The 19,428-nt window shown below is 40.9% G+C and overlaps 2 protein-coding genes and 1 long non-coding RNA gene across 5 annotated transcripts in view; 2 read left to right on the top strand and 1 right to left on the bottom strand.

Annotated features, from left to right (window-relative positions):
- The first annotated feature begins 319 nt into the window (after positions 1 to 319).
- Positions 320 to 2,602, top strand: LOC132196161 (serine protease hepsin-like). The gene is made up of 4 exons (XM_059618627.1): positions 320 to 417; positions 524 to 698; positions 1,051 to 1,213; positions 2,235 to 2,602. Exons 1-4 carry the CDS (start codon positions 320 to 322, stop codon positions 2,600 to 2,602), a joined length of 804 nt encoding a protein of 267 aa, XP_059474610.1.
- A 151-nt stretch (positions 2,603 to 2,753) lies between these two features.
- LOC132196204 (calcium-independent phospholipase A2-gamma-like) overlaps positions 2,754 to 19,428 on the bottom strand; it is a 34,310-nt gene continuing 17,635 nt past the window's right edge. Inside the window, exons 1-7 of one of the 3 annotated variants that reach the window (XM_059618701.1) lie at positions 7,446 to 7,604; positions 6,678 to 7,044; positions 6,344 to 6,481; positions 5,594 to 6,073; positions 4,667 to 4,858; positions 3,880 to 4,117; positions 2,754 to 3,383 (exon numbers count right to left, since the gene is read on the bottom strand). In XM_059618701.1, the coding sequence (XP_059474684.1) occupies positions 3,121 to 3,383; positions 3,880 to 4,117; positions 4,667 to 4,858; positions 5,594 to 6,073; positions 6,344 to 6,481; positions 6,678 to 6,977 (1,611 nt within the window). In that variant the 5' untranslated portion in view covers positions 6,978 to 7,044; positions 7,446 to 7,604 and the 3' untranslated portion in view covers positions 2,754 to 3,120. Of the gene's footprint in view, positions 3,384 to 3,879; positions 4,118 to 4,666; positions 4,859 to 5,593; positions 6,074 to 6,343; positions 6,482 to 6,677; positions 7,045 to 7,445; positions 7,605 to 8,517; positions 8,799 to 19,428 lie in introns of those variants that run through there. The other 2 variants (XM_059618700.1, XM_059618702.1) reach the window with 2 other exon arrangements.
- LOC132196212 (uncharacterized) lies at positions 10,205 to 11,026 on the top strand. The gene is made up of 3 exons (XR_009441748.1): positions 10,205 to 10,331; positions 10,687 to 10,872; positions 10,932 to 11,026. It is a non-coding gene; the product is annotated as an uncharacterized LOC132196212 (long non-coding RNA).

Here is a 19,428-nt window from a genome sequence, read left to right as displayed (position 1 = left end):
GCTAGATATTGGGAAGGATTTTTGCATGATTTTCGGGATGGTACAAAAAACTCTACATTTTTATCTCTAAAAAAGAAAATTTTGTAATAAATTTTTACAAATCAATTTCAACAGCGGAAATTTTAAATAATTTCAATTTTTGCTCAATAAATTCTGGTGCTTTTCTTTTCAGTTTGTCACAACTTTTTTACTTTTTGTCTTGTTAGATATTTTTTTCAAATGTTAAAATTTGTATTTTTTTTTATTTTTAATGAAATTTGACGATCTTTTACATTTGGTCAAACAATCTATGCAAATTGCAGCGGCGCACTGTCTTTTCATGGGCGGAAGTGAAGTCAAAGCGAGCAAGCTGGTGGTAAAGCTCGGCATGCACAGCAAGTTCAAGGCGGAAGAAAACTCGCGCCAGAGAATATTTCGGTATAATTTTTTCAATTCCACATTCAAGCATATCTTTTTGCTTAAAAGAAACGGAATTAATTTTTTGTCCGTTTAAATGGTTTTTGTACTTTTTAATTTGCTGCAGGTTTCGTCTTTCGTGGTTCACCCCGGCTACAACCACTTGCGGGGCGACTTCAAGGACGACATCGCCCGCCCTGATCGTTTTGCGCGACGAGGCCAAATTCAACGATTTCGTGATGCCGATTTGTCTGTGGAACGAAAATTACAACCTGAAGCGAATCGCCAACAAGACGGGCACGGTTCGTTTCAAGATTTTAATTAATTTGTTGCAAAATGGAATTTTTAATTTGGGACAGAAATAAATTAAAATTTTGAAAAGGGACGTTCTTGAAAATATTTTTTATTTTATTAAATAAAAAAGGGGATTAAAAAAGAGGAAATTGGTTAGGTTTTTTTATTTTGTTATTCAATCAACGTAAATATCGCGATCAAAGGGTTAAAAAGGGGGTTGGTTTTATTTTATTGGTTCTCACTTATTAAAACGGTGGCAATTTTTTTTACTTTATTTATAAAAATCAAATTCAGGAACAAGTTTCCATTTCCAGTGTGTTCTTTCATGAAAGTGATTATTGAACTAAATTTGGTTGAAAGGTGGTCGGCTGGGGCTACACTTTGGACCACCAGCAGCAGGACATTCTGCAGGAGGCGCAGATCAAAGTGGTCTCATACGAGGAGTGTTATGAAAGCAGCAGACTCTTCTTTTCGGTCAACATGCGACCCAGGGAAAACTTCTGCGCCGGATTTCCGCAAAACCGTAAGAGTTGTTTTTCCTATGTTAATTTTATTTAATCTCAAAAATAATAATACGTACCCTTCTAAACGATATACATTTTGGCAAAATCTGTGAAAAGTACGATGCGTGTTGGAAAGGGTCACGCGATCTAAACCACGACCTAGCGAAGACCTTAAATGCGGAGTTAACTCATTTTTTTTGCTAGGCGAAATGAAAATTTTGTGAATAATTGATCTTTGAACTGCGATAACTCTGCTCTTAATATAGATACGAAATTTCCAGATACCAAAATGTTCCTCTTGATGAGCTCTTTCAAACCATGTGTCACACTTGCAAAATATATCGTGTTATGGTCAAAGGTCAATGGGGTCAATGACCTTTTGTGACCCTGTCACTATGTGCGACACATCGTCTGAAAGAGCAAGGCAAGGGGATTACTTTTTGTCATGACACATTTCGTCCTAAATCTTACAGGGAAAAAGTTACAGAGGCTCAATGTTATTTTTCTGCCTACAGAGCTCGGAAAATCACGTTTTATTGCGTTTTTTATTTTTTAAATAAAAAAACTGTGACTCGTACCACTTTTTGTATGAATGGTTTTTATGTAAAATTTTATTCTCTACAAAATGGCTATTTCAGAATTTTTAAAATGTTTGTGCCAAATTGTCAAATTTGAGGTCAAAGGTCACGAGGTCACCAAAAGTGACCTTGACCCGTGACCTACAATTTTGCGTTCAACAGTTAAGTTGTAGAGGGCAACGAGAGGAATTCAGCCATATCCGAGCCTTTGTTTTACGACCACGGGAAGCTGAGATAAAGCCGTTTGAAAATATCCAAAACCCAATTTTGTATGTCTCGAAAAAACCAGTAAATTTTAAGATATCGGGGCAAAACTATATATTTTTGAAAACATCTTGACATGGTCTTTAAAGTCCTGGAATTTGATAAAGAACGAATGACCCTTGGCATCGTACCTTTCAAATATTTGCCGATTTACAACTTTTTGTCATAAAATTTGAGAATAATTGAAAAAAAAAAACAGGGAGCGGGGAGTGCAACGGCGACAGCGGCGGCGGCTTCGTGATGAAGAGCGAGGGGCGGTTCTTCCTGCGCGGGGTGGTGAGTTCGGGCCGGTCGAGGGAGGTGGCGGCGGAGGGTGGCGCCAGGGTGGTCACGTGCAACCCCAAGTACTTGGCCCTCTTCACGGACGTGACCAACTTCATGGCCTGGATCGTGCGAAACACGCCCGACTTCCCTCCCCTCCCCCCGCCCCCTGAAAACCACCCCGAGACTTCCGAAAGACCTGCAACCGGCAACACAACAAAAATAACAAAATTCCCGCCGCAGACGTTTTGGGATGGACTCTTTTCTTTGATTCTGCAGCATTTCGATTTGAAAACAATCAATTAAATGTAAGATTTTTTTAATTAAAAAGTTCAAAGGTTAGGAAATGAATGAAATAGTTTATAGTTCAAAGATATTGACATTTCATCTAATTGTTTATTCCAATCATTTTTTTTCTGAATTAAAAACAGAAAATTACCTTAATTATTGTATGCGTTTGAATCACAAATAAAAGCTCCAACGATTGTATTCTCCTAAGAAAACTATAGTTTCTTATTCACAGCAAGTACAAATATTTTTTTCCATTTAAAGGTTGAAAAATCTAAACAGAAAAATATCAATTATAAATATTTTTTAAATCTAAAATATTAAATTTTTTCTTAAAATTTTGTCACACAAATCAAATTATGTGCTGCTTTTTTATAAAGATTAAAAGTCGTGTTTGTGTGTAAAGAGACTGTTAATTTTATTTAAAACTAAAAATTGTCAGAGCACAAGAGGCGCGCATTTCAAACCAGCTGAAATGAGAATATATAAATGCTCGATGGGGACTAGAGGGGAGGGAGGGGAGGGAGGGGAGGGGCTCAAGGCTTGGCGGAGGTGAGGAGGGAGGTGTGTCGCTTGACCCAGTCGCGGGAGCGCTGGACGAGGGTTCGCGGCTGCGTGAGGGTGGCGGCGACCTGGCGGAACTTTTCGTCGTTGCGGCGCGCGTACAGGGCGGCCTCCCCCTCCAACTCCTGCAGCTTCTCCGGCCGCATCTCGAACATGCTCGACACCTCCTTCACGTAAGGGTTGAACCGGAAGTACACGTCGTTCGGCAGCAGGTCGTGCAGCATGTTGTGCACCGCTAAAAAACAAAAGCACTTCAATCCAAACGCCTTAAAGGGGCTGAACACGAAGGGGAGGTTTTGGGGTAGATCGGTCAGCCTTGACGTCCAGTTCAAGAATACTATCAACCCTTTTTCTTTTTCTTCACTGGGGAAATGAAAAAAGCAAAAATTGTTTTCCAAACAGACGCCATCTTGGATATTGGGTCAAAAATCGTTATTTTAGACTTTAAGGTGTTTAAATAGATTCAAAATTAATATAATAGGACAGATTAAGGCATATTTAGCAAATTGAGTAAAGAATGGGGTATTATTAAAGAAGATGAGGGGAAAAGAGGCTCATAAAATGGTCATCTTATCATATAATTTGAAATAAATATGATTCTCGAATAAATCTTAATTCTCTCTAAATAAATATAAAAAAATGAAGAAAAGCAAAATTCTTCACCACCTCATTAAAAGGTTAAATAAGAAGCTTAAGATGTTTTGGTCTAAAGAAATTAACTCATGTTGTACCTTCGGTGTCGGTGGCGCTCTCGAGGATCTTGGTGAACTTTTGCTTCCAGGAGGAGTAGGTGTCGGCGCCGGTGGCGCCGTTGGTGGCGGCGGCGGCCGCGTTTTTGATGGCCAGGTCGAGGGGGTGGCAACGACCGGTGCCGAACGATACGACGCACTGCAGCGCCTCCCCTGGCCACAAAAGCTTTGCTTCGTGGATCGCGATCGCCGTCGGGTTGTTCACCAACACACCCCCGTCCTGGATAAAAAGAAAATCCTTTAAAGGGGCGCACACCCTTGGTTGGGACAAAGTGATATTTAGACGCGAATCGAACAGATTTATTGCTCCATTTGAGGAAATAATTTTTTTCCTAGAATATAAAATTTGGAATGAAATAAGGGGGTTTTGGTGGACACCATCTTAGATCTTAAAGGGGGGCTTAACTTTTGTTACGATAAACTGCAATTTCAACTAAAACCAATCAAATTGAATGTCTGTTTTATAAAACGTGTGATTATTGCAACGTTTTGTAACATTAATGGCTTTGGATAGAAATATAACAGGGTATTTTGGAGCTATTCATATTTGAATACAACTGAAATATTGTTTTTTTTTTTATGCAAATTCGGGCAATTTCTCCTTTCAAATATTGACAACCAATAACAAGGAATAATTATCAATTTTTATCCTAATTGATTTCAAGAAAACGTTCAATTTGCACACCATAGAATTAAATAGGTTGTCATTAAATTTATTTTCTTAAAACTTTTTGGGATTTGAATTGTAAATGCATGTAATTTTGCATACCTGGTGGAGGAGGTCTGCGGTTCGGAACTCGCCAAAGTAGGAGGGGGCGGCGGCGGAGGCCCTCGCCGCCTCCCACAGTTGGTGTCGGCTGCCGCCGGTGTAAAGCGCCGGCACCCCATCGGGCAGCTCGTAGTTGCGGAACACGTACGGCATCACCTCCGCCTGGTTCACCACCGTCGACACCGCCGCCATCTGCACAAATCAAAATTTTAAGTAAACAAATACAAAGGTAAAAATTAAATATATAAAAAAGCAGAAAACAATGGAATAAATTGATCATAAAATTTTCATTCATTGCCAAAATCAGGTAATTAATCATTAATATGAAAGCCAACTCAATGATGAGTTAAATTTAATGCAAATTAATTTAAGATTTGCTTTATGAACCATTTGGTCACAGGGAATTTCTTAATGCTATTGAAATCATCCTTGCATTTATTTTGTCAAAAAAGACGCAAAAATGAAGATCACAAATAATCTATATGATTATATTAAAATAGATTCAAACACAAATAAAATAACGAGTTATTTTGGAAAAAAAGTTAAAAATTGTAATTTAAATTTTTTTTGTCCTGAATCAAAAATTTGAACCAAATATTTCTCAGAACTCGACAATGTTGGTCACCATTCGATTTCTTGTGACCTGCCCTTTCCAACGATGTGTCACACTTCATACCTAAACGTTAATATTAAATTAGTGGTGGGGGAACCTTTTGGACCAATCAGATGGCTTGATTCATGTAACTGCAGTTTTCTTTACTAAATAAGTGGCGAAATGGATATTTTAAAACCCCAAACGATTGCTAATGACCTCGGCTTGCCATTCGCACAATTACAACAGGTGTGCCAACCAAATAAATTGAAAAAACTAATTTAAAAGATAACATTATTGCAATGATTCGTCAAAGTGTGGTGAAATGAACCGACCTTTGGGCAGAGGGGGTCCCTGGCGGTGCGGATGAGGGGGATGGTGCCGACGTGGTTCTGCAGGAGCTGCTCCCACTGCTGGGTGTCGTAGTACGAGTGGTCCCACAGCAGCTTGGAGGCGCCGAGCAGGTTGTTCCTGGTGAAGATGCGCACCGAGATCTCCTTGTAGAGCTGCGCGCAGTCGTCGAGGTTCTTCTTGTGCGGCCCGAACAGGCACGCCATGATGGCGCCCGTGCTGACCCCGCAGATGAAGTCGAACATTTCGCACACGCGGCGCCCCGTCAGCGCCTCGAGCTTGCGCAGCAGCTCGATCACCATCACGCCGCGCGTCCCGCCCCCGTCCATGCTCAGGATGCGGATGCCGCGTCCACTCAGCCCGTCCGTGTGTCCCATCATGGCCAGCGCCTCGCGGATCGCCGCCAGCGCCATCTCGTTCCGCTCCGACGCGCGCATCCGCAGCAACGTGTTCATCCCTCCGTGCTGCAACCAAATTCATTTTTAGTAAAAAATTTCTCAAGTGTGCAAAAAAGGTTAATATAGTGCAAGTTTAAGAATAAAAAAATATTATTTTCTAATTAATTAAGCTTAATGAGGGTGACTCAATCCTAATGATAATTTTAATTAGCAAATTTTATCAAATATTTCAAAAATTAAAAGACAAACTTAAAAAAAGCAACATTTTTGATCTCATTAATTTAGGAACGAGAAAAAGTTGGGTTTTCACTAGATTTTGAATAAGAGAAGAAAGACCTTGACGGAGTAGCTCTTGGCGGTGGGGTGCAGGCGGAGGTGCTCGGTGAGGTCGTCGATGCGCTGAAGTTTCGAGGTGACGCTCTCGGCCGTCGCGATCGAGGTCAAAATGCTCCTCGTCCGCGCCTCCACCACCAACTGCAAAAACAAAAACCAATCAAAATCACATTTCAATCAACAAATTGCATAATTTAAAATAAAAAGAAAAAATGTATAAAAATTAATTGCATTTATATCATTTTTAAATTAAAATTTGATTGAATTTAAAAAAATTAAATTTTAATTAAAAATTTACTATAAAATCAAATGCATTTAATTTTATTAATTTGAAGACCTTTGAAACGGTCCTGGTCCTTTTGAGTTTCCACTCGGGCACGACTTGGGGTTGTCCGGCAACCGTGGTGTTGCCGTCGGCGCGCTCCAAGTTGTGGGCCAGGCTGCTGAAGATGTTGGGCAGCGAGAAGGTGCCCTGGTGACCTTCCTGAGGGAGGTCGTCGTTGACCCCCGGTCCTTCCTTAGGGCGGTTGGGGGAGCTGAGGGGGCGTGGCCAGTGGAGGCGGCGGGCGGCGACGGCCAGGAGGAGGCCCTGCTCGACGGCCGCCCGCACCACCTGCCGACCCAGCTGACCCCACATGCCCTCCTCGCTGACCTCCTTGGTCCGAGCCGCCGCCGAAGACCCCTCGGCGGTGTTCGTGTACCTCCTGCAATCAACAATCCAAGGTTAACAACAACAGAAGAAGTGGTCCGCAAATGGAATTTAGCGAAATATTCGATCAAATTTCAATTCTGGACCGATTTTTATGAAGCTTAAAACGTCATTAGGGTGGTCCACAATTGAAATCGTACCATACTATCATGTTAAAATTGAATCCTGCCAGAAATTTTACATTTCGAATGAATTATGGAAGTGTCCGTAAGTGTAAATTAACCTTTAAACGTATCATGATGACGCTCATATTACAATTATGGCCCAATCAACCATAAGAAATCAACTCAAAGGTAATCACGTTGGATAATAATTGTAAATTGACCAACAAATATCCAAGTTTTCAATACAAATGCATTAATCGCATATTTAAGTGGGCCACAATTGTGACTTTACCGTCAAAATTGGTTCCTTTTGAGTTTTAATACGAGTCGAAGAGGAAGAAGGACTCGAGGCGACCCTTCCAGCTCATTCCAAGTAAAAAATTAACCCTCGCGTCGGAGGAAGAGCCGAACTTGCGACCACAGCTGATTCAGAAAACATACATCGAACGACGCGTGACGTCAGCGCTTAGTTCGAAATTCCGCCACCAACGCTGCGAACGGACACAAGGGAAGCGCTGTGGTCGCCTCTCGTGAATCAAAAATCAAAGTGCTTTTCGAAATTCGCGATTTGGAAAAAAATTATTTTTCTGCATTTAATCCGAAAGAGGAAGATTCGTTTTCTAGAAAGGTTTTTACAAAATGCCATGGAACCGAATAATTTTGGAAGGAAAATTAATGTAAAAGTAGGATTTCTTTCCATAGAGTTTTAATTAAAATTTGGGAAAATAATGTAAAAATATTGATGACTATAAGAGTTTTTTACGTTATTAGAAAGATCTGGGCATGAAAAATTTATTTGAGGCAAAAAAACTTTGAGGTTACCGTACGATTTGTGTTAATAATATTTAAATTGTCCTTTTTCCCAATATTTATTTAAAATTTTAACTTAACAAGTCTGTTTTTTATATATGTTGAAAAAGTCCCTTTTTTTAGAACTTGATTTTGTTGAGGGTTAATAAAGTTATAACAATTTGAATAATTTTAAAATACACAATTATACATGATTTATTTTTATTGCTTATTACTGATTTAGAAATGAAGCAAAATAAAATAGTCGTTTTAAATACAGACATTCTTTTAATTTATTAATTCCGAATTAAGATATATTTTAATTTTGAAATAATTATTTGAAAAATAATGTAATTTTGAATTTACGTTTCAACAAGAATTACCAATATTAGAAAATAATATTGAATTGAATTAGAAGGCTTTTTTCATTTAGTGATATGACGATTATAAAAAAAGCACTTATTAAGATTTTTCTACTTAAAAGTGGAATTTTAATATTCACGATATTCTAATTCGTTTTCAGAGATTCTAAGAAAAAAAAGAATGGTGAAAAGTTGGTATTTTTTTTTAAATACCTGATTGAATAAGATTTTGCGCATCTGTGGAGTTTGTTGAGTTTGTTGGCCGCTGCGCTCATTGCGTTATAAATTATTGCAAAAGCCTTTTTCTTTTATAGTTAAAATAAATGAGAGGAATAATTACGACGCACTAGTTGCGAAACGCGGCGAAGACGATTCGCGACTGGCCATGATTTTGGCAAAAACAAAATAAGTGCGTGAAAAATAAGGAACGACGCAGTTCTGGCCGCAGCCTTGGCCCACCGACGAGCCCCTCCGACTAACTTTTTGCACTCGCAGACCGACTCACCGAGTGACGTCACCGCGTGGTCTGATTCTGAGGAGGGACGAATATATCCGATTAGCTCTCGCGTGCCTTTCACTCTATCTTTTTTACACGTGCGGCCAACAACAAGTGCGACTTTGCTTTAATGAAACTAAAATAGATGAAAGATTTTTGTGCAATTTAAAAATTAATTGATTTGTTTGATCACGCATATTTACTTACTGTATACAATTATGACTCAAACTTAGCTTGGCATATTTTACACATATTGTTTGCCTTTTTCTTTACCGAAGAAGTATATTTTTAGATTAATCATTTCAAAAGCAAGATATGTATTATAATTTAATATAATGATTTTCTTCAATTTTTGTTAATAATATTTTCTTTTGTGCCAAAAAGTCTTGGAAAAAATTGAGTTTAAAAAAGGAAATTTGAATAATATTCAAATTTACCTATTAAACTATTTCTAGTTAAATTTCAAGTAAAAAATAAAATTATAAAAAAAGATTTAACCCCAATATTATCAAGAAACCTGGATTGTGAGACGCACACACAAATTTCTAGCTAAAATTTTAAATCAAGTAGTTGAAGTACATTATTTGTTTGTAGCGGTTTGTAGATTTCGTTATTTTATTACTTAATTTAAAAAAAAAATGATCAAGCGGTTTAAATTTTTTTCAACAGATAAAATTCTTGGTCGCATGCACGCGGATGAAAAAAAGGAGTCTGTATAAAATAAACTTGCCTGCCAAAATTAAAACTCAAAGGTAGTGTCTTGTCCAACTCTCACTTGGTTTAAAATTGACCTTGGCAATGTTGTGATGGATGGAATATTTTGAAATCTACATTAACGCATCCTCTTTAATTTCCCTTTTCCCCCCCAAACAAAGGAAATGCACATCCAAAATTTTAATCTGAATAGGGAATAAATCAATTTTCTCTAAATTAATTATAATAATAAGTCAAGTGCAATTCGCAGGAGAAATGCAAACTCACAATCAGTCATGAAAAAATGATAGCTGTATAACTATACAATCTTATCTATCTTAATTTCTAGATTTGGGATTACTTGATTTAATTTTTGTAAATAAATAAATAATCTAGATTGGTTAATTAATAACAATTAAAACAAAATCCACCCCATGTTAGCAATTTTCTTCATCCTGAAATGCTTAAATTTACATAATAAAATTGCAAGAAATTAAAAGTCAAAACTTAATTCCAAACATGATAATGGGAAACAACAATTAATACCCTATAAAGACGTTAAAATGAGCTTTAAAAGGAATAGGGTGTCCATGGCAACGGCGGCGTGTTAGGGGTGCGTCGAGGGTTTGTTTTCGGATCAAAGGGATGGAGTCGGCAGAGTGGCTGCGGGGGCGCGTGGAGGCCTTGGCCGAAGCCCCCCTTCCCCCTCAGGGCTCACCCTTTCCTCCGAATGACGCCACCCTGACGCAGGTCGCCCGCTTCGTCAAAACCTTTCGCTCGCCCCTGGCAAAACCACCCTCGCCCAAACAGCAACACCCTCTCAACGAACAGCAAGCCGGTGTTAACTTTTGAGATCTAATTTCTAATTAGCATTTGATTAGTATTTTTTAAATTTCTCAGGATGAATCTTATTTATTCATTTTGAAATTGGTACTTCTTAATTGTCAAATAAGTTGAACTTTTCATATCTTTAAGTCTTGCGAAAACTTCATACCGGATTTTTTTATTCACATTATTAAAAATTTGTATTTTTTTTTAAGGTGACAGTTGGGAGTAAAAGTTTCCTTTGTGTAATTAGTTAATTAATTAAACCTTTTACGTCATTTAAATAAATTAACGTTTAGCCGAGTTTGGATTTTTTATTAATTATTATATTTACATTAATTACCTAATTAATAATGTGTTTATTTCAGGTGGAGGCAAAGGAGATGCAGAAGGGAATCAGGGTGGGACCTTTTCCTCGGCGGACGAGTGCGAAGAGGCCAAGGCGGCGACCTCTGCTGAGAAGGCGAAACCCGCGAAAAAGGTTGGCAGGGCGTCAGCGGAGGTCAAGGCCAAGGGCAGGGTCACCAACAAAGGACGCAAGAGTCCCTCCACAGGTCACTGCCACCCACCTTTGATCTTCCTCTCCTCTTTTAACCTTTAGTCTTTGCTGCAGTCGTGGAGACCCTGACCGACGAGGCTCCCGAGGCCAAGGACCTTCAGCCCTCTTCCTGCAGCCCTGAGCCCCTTGAGGACCCTGAAGATCAGCTGGTTTTAATTTTTTTAAGATAAAAAAAACCTAGAAATTAAATTGATCTCAAAGTTGGAGCCGGAGTTGGAGTGCGAGTTTGGCCGACTCGGCGACTTTGCTCAGGTGGAAGGACCGGCGACCTTTGTCTGCAAACGACCTGACCACCACTACGCCATCATCACCTTTTCTGGCTCTCCTCTCGCCGCTTTTTCAGAGTTTTTAAATAAGGTTTATTTTCAATTATTGAATTTTTTCAAATTTTGAAAATTTTGAAATTGGCAGGTTGATGCAGCACCCCTTTTTGCCCATAAAGAGACTTTCCTCGGCTTTCGACCTGAACTTGAGTTGGCTCAGGGTAGAGGCATCACGAAGGAACTCATTTGCGTCCTGCAAGACCTGACCCAAAGGTGCAACTTTTATTACTAGAAAGGTTATTTTTAATAACGGAGAACCTTTCGCAGTTTGACGCAGTATAAGAGGAAGGTCATCGAACTGGAAGGGCCTTTGAAAGGTGACCTGATTACCTTGACGCAGACTCACCTTGACTCCATATTGAAGGTAACAATATGAGAACTAATTCTATTCAAAATTATTTAGTAACTCTTCTCAGGTTCATCTCACAGACGAGAAACCTTCGTGTGAACGCGAGTTTTGGCGCGTCAGGGAGGAGGACTTGTCTGCCCTGAGAAGCGCCCTCGACGTGCACCCTGAGGACGAGTGGAAGAAGAACGTGGAGCTCCAAAGGTTGGTGGGTGGCGTCGACGCCCTCCTGCTAGAGGCCAGGGCCATTTCGCAGACCCTGGACCGTGTGCGCCGCCACTTCCAGGTCAGACCATCGAAGGTGACACCAACCTGAGTTATAAAAATTCTTTTGGCGAATCAGGAGCTGGAGGAGTGCGAAAGCGTGGATGAGGCCGACAGGGTGCTGCCCGACCTGACGGAAGGTCTCAGGTGGCTGTGGGTGTTGTGCCTGCCCTTTTACCAGGATGAACGCATGGAGCGCCTCCTGCACGCCGTCGCCGCCCTCATTGCCACCAAACTCTCACATATCCTGAGTCTGGACAACCTTTTCAGGTAAAAAATTTATAAATCTCTTTAATGATTATTTAATTACCCTTTAGCTTGAAAATTCATACTTTCTCTTGTATTTAATTATGTATTTCTCCTTGAAATCCACCTTCAGGGTTTATGTTCCTTCCGCAACCAATTATTCCTTCTCCTCTTGCCCCTTTTGTACTTCTCCCCACCTAAAAATATTTTGTTTTCAAACTGCGTCGCTGTTGTTGCAAAAGGGATGGCCCTGAGGCTGCGATGGGAAAAGCAAAAGCGGCGGCAGACCTTTTGAGGCGGTGGAAGGAACACTACCTGCGCCTGCGCGGTGCCATCGAGAGGGCCGAGCACACGCCCCGCTGGGACTTTGATCTTTGCGAGCTGTTCGCCCACACCGACTACATCACCAGGGTCTGCCTCGACATCGTCCAAGTTTGCCAGGTTCATTTTCTCCTTTAAAAATGATATCACTTTCATTGCGTACACAGATTCAAATATTGAAACGATCAAAACAATATTTTTTTTTTGAAAATCATTGCAAAAGGGTTGTTAAGTTGGTTCAAATTATCCATAATCCATATTACATTTTACAAATTTTATAGAATATTTGGAATGAATTTTTAAGAACAATCCTTCATAATGATAAAAATTGTACTAAATTATAAATAAATTCACTTTCATAATAGTTCGTTTGATTAATTTTGCATAAATGTTTGATATAATAAATAGATTGCATAATAAAAGCAAGAAACATGAACAAGATAAGGTGTCGAAAAATAATTATTAGATTTGGGTAATTTTCTAAAACGCAATTCCACCAAATTTTTGAAAGCAATCATTTGAAAAGTTTCATATCTTTGTGTTGTCATTCAACTGAAAGGAAATTTGGCTCTTGAATTTTCGTTGGAATTTTTATTTCAAATTTTGCGCAGACCCTGTTGGAGTTGAGGGCGGTGCTCAACTCGGAGCTGAAGGCGGTGGTGCGGGGGCGGCAGGCGGAGGTGGACGCGTTTCTGAAGGCGGAGGCGGCGCTGTTGGCACCCCTGCAGGACGCCGACTATGAGGCGTTCGTCGCGTCAAACGCAGACAGTTGGCGTTCCTTCGTCGTGCACTTCCGCAAAAACGCCGACAACCTCGACCGAGCCGTCGCCACCTTCTTGGACGACGCCATCGCTCAGGGTCAAGTCAGGTACAAAATAAATACTCCCTCTTATATAAACTTCAATATTTATAAAGTTAACTATTGAGACAAACTTTTATAATCTTGAAAATACTTTTATAAAAATTCTTCATGATTTTTACATGCAATTTTTGTTGATAAATACTTAAAATTGTGCAATTTTTTAAAGGTTTAAAAGAGGTTCTTATTAGGGTTTTCAATATATCAGAATAAAACTGCATAAAAATTGTACTAAAAGTTTTAAAACTCCAGTAATTCCTTAAAATAGTTTTAGGCCTGAATTTGTATAAAATCCCATCAATAGAGAACTCAAAAATGACCCTGACAGTCAGTTTTCATATAAAACTGATCCTTTGAACTTTGAAGTAAAATTTTTTCAGAAATTTATAAGTTAAAATTGATAAAAATTTGTTCCCAGTTTGTCGGAAGAGGTGCTGACGCTGTTGGTGCGTTTCGGTTGTACGCAGACGCGTCCGCTGGTGCGCGAGGTGGTGCGCGGAAAAGTGGGCGTGGCCGTGGGGCAGCTGCGCTCGGAGGTGGGGGAGGGGAGGCGTCTTTTCCAGGGTGACGTGCGGTCGACGCTGCGGCGCCAGGCGAGCGGTGTCGGCGCCGTGTGGTGGGCGCGGCGCCTCTTCCTCTCCCTCAAACGCAGCGTCGTCCACTTCCGGAGGCTGCTGCCCCCGGAGGCGGCCCCGGAGGCGGCCCTCGAGGAGTACCGCTTGCTCGTGAGGCAGGTCAGGGCGTTCGAGGCCGAACGCTTTGCAGCGTGGAGCGCAGACGCGGAGGACGTCGTCCGCAGCACCCTCAACTCGAGCGTCGTCAGGGTCGTCACCACCAAAGATGACCTTCGGCGAAGGCAAGGTCAGTAAAAATTTACTTTCAATAATCACCACTGCTGGTTGCAAACTCTGGTGTTTGTGAAATTAAATACTTAAATGTATTTATTTAAATTAATTGATAATTATCATTCTTTCGTCAATTTCTCTAAATTTTTATTCACTTAATTTGCAGAATAAAATTTTTATTTGCTATTTAAATCAAGCTTAACCCCATTGAAAGAACAAAAAGAAGCGAACTGACCCCAAAATGTAGAAATTCATTTTTGTTATAGACAATGAGTCTGCCAATAACAATGGGGCTATATTTCTTAAATTTTACTTTCCTAGGACAGCTGTTTTAATTTTTCAATAATTCCTGCCTTAAATAGTTTGGGGTCAGTTTTCCCAGGGCTGATATTTTAATTCTTCAATGAAGTCAAACACCAGTTTTACTTTTCTCACGGAATCTATTTTCACTTTTAAATTTAATTTAATTCAAAAATTTTATCATTTAGAAAACGTATTATTTTCATAACGCAACTTAAAAATTATGGTGGATTTTCTTTAGCAAAATTTTCAATTGTTTTAAAAATTAAATCAACGTTTTCAATTCTACATCAATTCGATTTCATGTAGTTCAGATAAGTGAAGGGAATAAAAAAGAAAAGATGGTATGCAACGGCTTAAACACGCGTGCCCGGCAGTTTGCATACCTTCAATGTTTTAAGGGTGAAATGTTTCTACGTTTTTAAATAAACGGACTAAATGATGGGAATTTTAAGTATAAATGCGCAAAATAAATTATCTTCTCTTGAAAAATTTAATTGTTTAGGACGTATTAAAAAAAAAACATTTGCAACAATGGTGCTTAAAATTTAAAATTTTTTGTTATGAGCAATAATCGCAAAAAAACTGATCCTATTGTTGTTAAGATTTTTGCTTTGACTATAATTCCAGTAACGCGAATATTAGTTTAATTTCAAATTTGAAACTGCTCGAATCGAATTTCAGGCGGCGCCGAGCGTCGGCTGGGCAGTCTTTTGTCCTCGCAGTCTGAGGTGGTGGGGGGCGTGGCCTCGGAGGCGTCGTCGCGGCTCCTTCTGCGGCCGCTGCTGGCCTCGCTGCGGTGGGTGGCGAGGGCCGTGGCCGCCCGCAAGGCCTCCGTGGCCGCCCGGCTGCCCCGCCTGGGCCCGGAGGCGGCCGACGCCTCCGCCCCCACCCTCGGCCTCCGCTTCGAGGTGGCCTTCGACGACCGCCTCCTCCGAACCCTCGCAGAGGCCAACGACCTTGAGGACCTGGGATTCGCCCTGCCCACCTCAGTCAGGGTCGCCGCTGACCACGCCCACTTCTACCAAACCACCGTCACCAAAATCAGGTGCGTGAAAAATTAAAATTTTAATTGAGCGTTTTATCTTTTTATCTTTTATTCAATGTGTTTAAATTTGCCCGAAATTATTATTCAATTTATAATTTAATACTTTTAAATAATAATAGAAAGGATTTTAAATGAACAAATTGACGCTAAAAGTATTATAATATGATAATTATATTTATATATTTGCACTAACTTGGAATTCTCCGAAATTGTATAAAAAAAACCTTTAAGTTTTCAGCTTATTATTACCTTTTTATGAGAGGCAATTATTTTTGAATCAATATTGAAAGATGAAAAATTAGAATAAAATTATTGTGAGATAAAATTTGGAGGCAGAGAAATTTAGTGGGATTTTGATAATTTTGAATACATTAATTGTAATTCTTCTTTTTGGGAGTTTTAATGTGAAGACATTTAAAGAAAATATGATTAAAAATATAATTTTCAAAATTTACCAAAATTGTGTGTAACATTTACTCAAAGTTATTACTGATTGGGAAGCTTGTATGATAAATCTGTAACAAAATTATTAACATTTGCAAACTTATTGCTTTTTCTTTCCTCTTGACAAAAATGATCGAAATCAATCAAGGACAGAGACCGTTTTCTTCACTTGATCAAAAATGTTTAAATCATATTAATAGAGTTTCAAAAGAACTCATAAATCAAACAATTTCTTAAACTTTTGCACAGTTTTTAAATTTTCTTTGTATCGGATTTTCATGATTTTTTTCAAAAAGAAAATCTAAATGACATTAAAATCCCATTAAAATTTATACTATTTATAGCAAAAATTTGATGAAAATTTAAGAATATCCAAAAGTCCAAGCTAAACTTTTTAAACTCTGCACGGAAATTGAGAATTTAACCGTTTTGCATTTTTATTTTCCAGAGAAAGCATTTGTCGGCTCAACGGAATGGTTGGTTCGCTGAGCGCGGCCGAGGTGGCGTTGCTGCAGTTGCCGTTGAAGAGGGTTGAGCGTCGCGTGTTGCCCGGCGTGGAGCGCGTGCGTTGGGCGTCGCAGAGCGTGGCCGAGTTCGGCGCCACCGTCGACGCCGCCGTTGACTCGTTCGAGGCGGCGCTGCTGCACGCAAGACTCGCCGCCGCCAAGGCCGACGCCCTCGTCGGCGCCGTCCACTCACGCAACCTCCTCCACGCCCCCTCCACGCACGCCCTCCCCTGGATGGTTAGTGATTCTTCAACCCCCCACCTTTTTCCAAACAATTTCTATTAATAATTTTAACTTATTATTTCTAAGACTTTCAACAAGAATGATTTTTTCCAGAAAATCTTTTCTCCTGAAACTGCATTTTAACATTTCAAAGATTTCTCAATATTTTTAAGTCAAATTAAGTTGCAGAGAATAGAATTTTCCTGGCTCAACATAAATATTTTGAATCTATTTGCTAATTTTTTAGGACTTCTTCGAGCAAGTTCGTCTGAATCAAGAGTTGAGCGTGGCCGAGATGCAGACGGCCTTCCAGGGTTTGTCCCAGGTTCTGATGGACCTGGAGTACCAGCTGGACGGCACCCGCTCAGGTGGCAAGGCGTGCATGCGCAGCTACTACATCCACTGGGAGCAGATCTTCTTCGAGGCCCTCCTCAGGTTCGTTTGATATTTTTCACCTTTTTGCCAAAATTGAAAATTTTCCCCTCTCAGGGCGATCGTGGGCAGTCTGAGGACCTTCAGCGAGTTGTTGCGGGGTGGGGAGGGCACGTTGCTGCAGGTGGACGCCCTTTTGGATCCTGAGGGCCTTCTTCAGTTGGACCCCAAGCCCTCCGAAGCCCTCGAGACGCTCCTCGGGGCCGTGGAAAGGGTGGTCGCGACTGCAGACGCCTTCCCCAGGTGGGAAGACGGCACCTGCCTCCCCTCCCGCGCCTTCACCTTTCGCAGGGATGTTGAAAAAATCGCCAAAGTGGCGCTCGAAGCCGCTGACCTCAAGGACGCGGCCCAACAGCTCATCCAGAAGGTCGAATCTGAACTCTACAAGTGAGTTTTTCTGACGAGACAGAACCGATTTCACCAAATGTGGTAAAATTGACTTCATAAGCAAAGATAATTATCTTGAAAAAGGGGAGGGGTGGTAAGAAAAGAGAGGGGAGGGGAAGACACAGTAAAGTTGGAATACCTGAATTGTTTCATATATTTTTTTTAAATATTATGCAAAGGAAACAAAATGACCTTTTAACTGAAATTTTAGATTAATAATTTTTAGCCTGAAAAATTTTGAAAATTTGTTTTCGTTTTTAGGTGGAATCGTTTTTCGCACCTGTGGCGTCACGACAAGGCGGCCACGGTGGCCGCGTTCGCGTCGCGGCGGCCGTCGATCGTGCAGCTGGAGGGGAAGCTGGAGTACTTTTCGCGGCTGGAGCAGCGGGTGGAAGGGTTGCAAGGGTGGGTGGGGGTGGGATGCGTGCGGCTGCGAGTGGCGCCGCTGCTCGGCCGGATCGCGAAGCACGCGGCCGAGTGGAAGTGGCAGTTGGCGCAGGGCGTGCTGGCCGCCTCGAGGCGCGACGCGGCCGCCTTCCTGGCCGCCACCTGGGCCCTGCGCGCCGACCTGCAGCAGGACGACGCCCTGGACACCGTCCTCGCCACCATCGTGGCCGTCCGCGCCCAAAACGCAGACCGACACGTCCACGCACACCTCCTCGCCCACAACTTCCACACCCTCGCGGCGCACAATGTCGAGGTCAGTCACCCCCACTTGAATATTTGAGTTGACATGCAGTTAAAAAGTGTAGTTTTGGTTCCTCTGAAGTGAGAACTAAATTTATTTTACTGATTTTAGAAATTTTATAAACTTTTCATTGAACCGCAAAAACACTGAAACTCATTTAATATAATATTTCTGTGAGATAAAAGAATTGGTTTTAACAAAAGAAAAAATCGAACGCTATATTTTGGAGATTAAAAATTGAAGTTGGAAATGAAAATCCTAAAATTTATTGTGATAAATACAAGGTTTTAATATATTCTAAGCACATTAAATTCATTCAATCGAAAAATGGTTTTATAAAAAAAAATAAAAAAAATAATAATAAAAAAACAGCATCAAGTGTATTCAAATGATTCTTGTTGGCCAAATTAAGTTAATATTTAACGGCGTTTTTAAATCCTAACCTGGCTCAGGTGAACTTTTCCAACACGAACGGGATAAATTGAGCCAGTTTGGACTTTTAAATTTTTTTTATTATTTTTGAAAAAAATTTTTCACCATTTGATATAATTAAAAAGAAAAAAAATTTTTCTTCAGGTGGAAAAGCGCGACCTGGAGTTGTCCCTGGCGTTGTGGCCGCAGTGGCAGGAGGTGTTGGCCCTGTCCAAGGCGGCCGCTCGCCGGCACGCGGCCAAACTGGGCGAACGGGCCGAGGCGACGCGCGTGGCCGCCGCCGAGCTGGACCGACGCTGCCTCGACCTGGCGCTCAGGTTCGCCGCCCTGGAAAGCGCCTGCGGAGACCTGGGCCAGGGTCAGGCGCTGCTGGACGAGTTGGGCCGCGACCTGAGTTCCCTGAGTGAGGAGAAGCGACGCCTCGCCACCGACGCCTTCCTCTTCGACGTGCCCCTGCCCCCTCAAGACCCCCTCGCCCCCCTCCACACGCAACTCCACCACCTGCAGCTCATCTTCGACCTCTTCGCGCAACTCAGGGTGAGGCTGTTTCAGTTGTTGTCGGTATAACGAAATTAGTTTATTTTATTCGCCCAATTCTTTATATTTAAAGGCCAAGAATGAGTTTAAATTGACTCGCAACTTTTGATTACCTGAAAAAAAAATGAAATTTCTAAATATCTTTGAATTAGACGAAAAATTAAAGTATCCAAAAAACGCACCTGAAAAAGTTTTTATGCAACTGTTTCAACACACGTGCCCGGCGGGTTGCATAACTTCTATATTCAAAGGAGACGCTGTTTTTGTGTTGTTTTTAATTCAATCCACAGACCAAATGCTCGAATTTTGAGTGAAAAGGGCACAAAAACTCATGAATTTGTTCAGTTTCAA

This window comes from Neocloeon triangulifer, unplaced genomic scaffold (assembly GCF_031216515.1).
Source record: "Neocloeon triangulifer isolate White Clay Creek 2 clone unplaced genomic scaffold, ASM3121651v1 ptg000011l, whole genome shotgun sequence".
Lineage (NCBI taxonomy): Eukaryota > Metazoa > Arthropoda > Insecta > Ephemeroptera > Baetidae > Neocloeon > Neocloeon triangulifer.
Note: the sequence above shows the minus strand (reverse complement) of the source record. Positions and strands in the feature narration are given on the sequence as shown.